The sequence below is a fragment of the Metopolophium dirhodum genome, chromosome 1 (assembly GCF_019925205.1).
Source record: "Metopolophium dirhodum isolate CAU chromosome 1, ASM1992520v1, whole genome shotgun sequence".
NCBI classification, from domain to species: Eukaryota; Metazoa; Arthropoda; class Insecta; order Hemiptera; family Aphididae; genus Metopolophium; species Metopolophium dirhodum.
Window position 1 is genome coordinate 107,235,935 of NC_083560.1, and position 3,960 is coordinate 107,239,894.

At 29.9% G+C, this 3,960-nt stretch overlaps 1 protein-coding gene across 1 annotated transcript; it reads right to left on the minus strand.

Moving 5' to 3' along the window:
* Positions 1 to 1,168: 1,168 nt before the first annotated feature.
* On the minus strand, positions 1,169 to 3,408 carry LOC132936384 (uncharacterized). The gene is made up of 3 exons (XM_061003104.1): positions 2,998 to 3,408; positions 2,742 to 2,930; positions 1,169 to 2,648 (listed from the first exon to the last, which is right to left on the minus strand). The coding sequence occupies exons 1-3, from the start codon at positions 3,044 to 3,046 to the stop codon at positions 2,338 to 2,340; spliced, it is 549 nt and encodes a 182-aa protein (XP_060859087.1). The 5' UTR covers positions 3,047 to 3,408; the 3' UTR covers positions 1,169 to 2,337.
* Positions 3,409 to 3,960: the final 552 nt, after the last annotated feature.

Sequence of the window (3,960 nt, forward strand, 5' to 3'; positions counted from 1 at the left end):
ATAAATGTCAAATTTAGTGAAATTAATATTTTAAAAACTACTTATACATATTCCGTCAAAATTCATTAACCATATTCATCTGTATCAAAATAAATACCTACCTAGGTAATAATGTGTATGTTTAGTATGGCTGTATAAAATGATTGAAAATTGAATAATATGTAACACATCGTGTCTCGTCCTATTAATATTATAATTTAAAAATAGCTTAAAGCACCAAAATTTAAATTTGTAAACATATTTGAATCTTTATTATATTTCCTATTGGAAGTTATTCTAGAGGAATATTATTGATTATAAATTATTTGATTATAATTTATAATATTATAATATGTAAATCTATATTATAGAAAATTTTTATTAAAATATTATAAAATCAATTCACAAAAAACCCCAGTAAAAAATCCTTTTTGATTTCATCTGCACTTTGGCACATGATAAAATAATATATAGTAGAGTGTGATGTAAAATTGGAACGATATTCAATTTGAAAGCAATATCAAAACGAATCGGTTGTTGATAGTTTTACCTTTCATTTGCAGAGAAGATATTCAAAATACAAAAAAACAACATTTTGTCTTAAAATTAGATTTTAATATGAGCAACATAATACTTTTGAGCATTCTTTCAACCCGTTTAACGGTTTGCTAAAAAATATATAGGTAGGTATAAACAAAAATGGTTGTTCGGCGTGGCGCGGTGGCTGCAATCAGTCACGCTACATGGTAGGTAAGCTCCGGCCACTGAAATAACGAAGGTCCAAGAATAACGATTCTAGTTATCTTGTTGTAATTTAAATATATTATATTCGTGGGTAGGCAACCTACTTGAAACTTCTCGAGTATATTTTTATATATAGTATATAATATACAAATATTGAAATATGATCATATATGCAAATAATGTAAATTCAACTTACCGACTATCTACCGTATATTACAATATAAATATAGGTGCGTTACCCTGGCACCCCAAGGTAAAATTTTCGACTTGAAAACTGTTGGGTATTATGTTATTTGTTATGTAACAATTTGTAACCACAAAAAAAAATTTTGTAATCACACCGGTACCCCCGAAAAACCACTTTACAAGTTCCGGGTGCCAGGGTAACGTTACCCCGGCGCCCCGTACAACAAAAAATGAAAATTTCGACTTGAAAACTGTTGGGTATTATGTTATTTATTATGTAACAATTTGTAACCACAAAAAAAAATTTTGTAATCACACCGGTACCCCCGAAAAACCACTTTACAAGTTCCGGGTGCCAGGGTAACGTTACCCCGGCACCCCGTACAACAAAAAATGAAAATTTCGACTTGAAAACTGTTGGGCATTATGTTATTTACTATGTAACAATTTGTAACCACATCGGTGCTTCGGAACTACTGTCTTTTTACATTCATTATTTAGTTCGTATTTAAATTAATTGAAAATTGTATGTTTGAATTATATGCTTACCTGAGTCTCAGAAGTTGAATAGGATTTTTTTTCTAAATTAAGATTTTAGAACCAAACTCAATATCTTATGTCCAGTTCAGTTGACAATTTGAACCATTCATTTTAAATTCAAAAAAAAAGTTTTCCATCTATGTTTGTGGTCCCTAAATATTGATTTCTTCCTTTTATATATATTATATGTATTTAGTGTTTTTCAATATTTTGGAAGACATTTATATAGATGTGTTTACATTTCAATTTTCAAGTATCTAGAGTTTAGACCATTGTTTTTGAAGTTATGAATGAATAATTAAAATAGTTTTCATGTTTGGACAAATTTTGAATACAATTTTACACTTAGGTTGTACAAAACTCTAAGTTAAAAAAAAATTGTATCCAATTTTCGATGGATTTCCCAAATTGTTGACAAACTATTGATTATTGCTGAAATAGCCTCATTTTACTACCAATTGAGAAATATGAGGTGATATATTTAGATCTAAAGAGAAGTTTCGATTAATACAATTAATTACAGCAATATAAATGTATACTAAAAATATATACTTAGTAGTATGAACTGACAGACTATCGTTTTAATTTATATTGATTTACCTGTAATTTTATTTATTTAATTTTAGTATACTTTTATATTATTTACATTGAATACAATTTTTATAGTTAAATAAGTTAAACTTATACTTTACTAATTCACTCTAATTTTCAGTAAAGTGTTCTTTAGCATTATTTTTAATTAATTGCTAATAATTGTAGTAAGATAACTATGTTTTTTTTTATTTTACATAAATGTCACATGCCTGTTGAGCACCTCACGTATTAATTGGAAACGGAATATATTTAAATAAAAATTAATTCGAAATGTTGACGTTTTATATTTACAATTTATTTTGAATACAATAGCATTTCAATATTTTCCTTCTTTTTTGTATTTAATGATATGCCATCTCTGAGATCATCATACACTTCCCATTGGTCATTTGATCTGTATGCAAACGCTTTATAGTGTCCTGTGGTCACTCTTAATCCCCACCGGTCTTGTCCACAAAACCCTATAGCTCCTCTCAAAAAATAAATATCATTAATTTTTATTGTTTTTGGAATATCATCTAAATACAAATGGACTTCTCCTGCATAATTGTTTTGGATTGCTCCTATATCACTCAGATTGGATATGCTTATTGATGCTTCTAGATCTGAGAATATAGAACAATGTATAAGAATTAAAATGATTAAAAAACATAAATTTATTGATTTTCTTTATCTTTATTTAAAAATGTATAAAGTACCTGTAGGTAATGATAGTAGTTCTATCAACAAATGGTTTTTTATGCTGGCAGTTATAACTCTCTCACTTTTGCAGCTTTTACACTCAATAAATTCCTTATCTAAGAAGTTGTTAATATTTTCTTGAATGTTTATTTTCCCCTCATAAGCAGTCAATGATATTACTTCATATCTATTGTCTAAAGAAAATTCTGGACAGAAAAGATCGGGTTAGGTTAGGTTCGGAACACCGGTTAACTTGTATGTATGATGGCATACCTTTTAACAGCTTATTGGCTGTTGATGAAATTGTATCCATTGCATCCATTAATTTAATATTGCCGAGGTAATCTTATATGAGTACCTCCTAATTAATTATGACCATTTTCATTTGACCATCAAATATAGCTTGCTCTCCAATTATGAAGCCATGTCCGATATCGTATAGTATATAAAATACTAATCATACATATTGTACATCGAGTTTTTCGGGGGTACCGGTGTGATTACAAAATTTTTTTTTGTGGTTACAAATTGTTACATAATAAATAACATAATCCCCAACAGTTTTCAAGTCGAAATTTTCATTTTTTGTTGTACGGGGCGCCGGGGTAACGTTACCCTGGCACCCGGAACTTGTAAAGTGGTTTTTCGGGGGTACCGGTGTGATTACAAAATTTTTTTTTGTGGTTACAAATTGTTACATAACAAATAACATAATACCCAACAGTTTTCAAGTCGAAATTTTCATTTTTTGTTGTACGGGGTGCCGGGGTAACGTTACCCTGGCACCCGGAACTTGTAAAGTGGTTTTTCGGGGGTACCGGTGTGATTACAAAATTTTTTTTTGTGGTTACAAATTGTTACATAATAAATAACATAATACCCAACAGTTTTCAAGTCGAAATTTTCATTTTTTGTTGTACGGGGCGCCGGGGTAACGTTACCCTGGCACCCGGAACTTGTAAAGTGGTTTTTCGGGGGTACCGGTGTGATTACAAAATTTTTTTTTGTGGTTACAAATTGTTACATAATAAATAACATAATACCCAACAGTTTTCAAGTCGAAATTTTCATTTTTTGTTGCACGGGGCGCCGGGGTAACGTTACCCTGGCACCCGGAACTTGTAAAGTGGTTTTTCGGGGGTACCGGTGTGATTACAAAATTTTTTTTTGTGGTTACAAATTGTTACATAACAAATAACATAATACCCAACAGTTTTCAAGTCGAAATTTTCATTT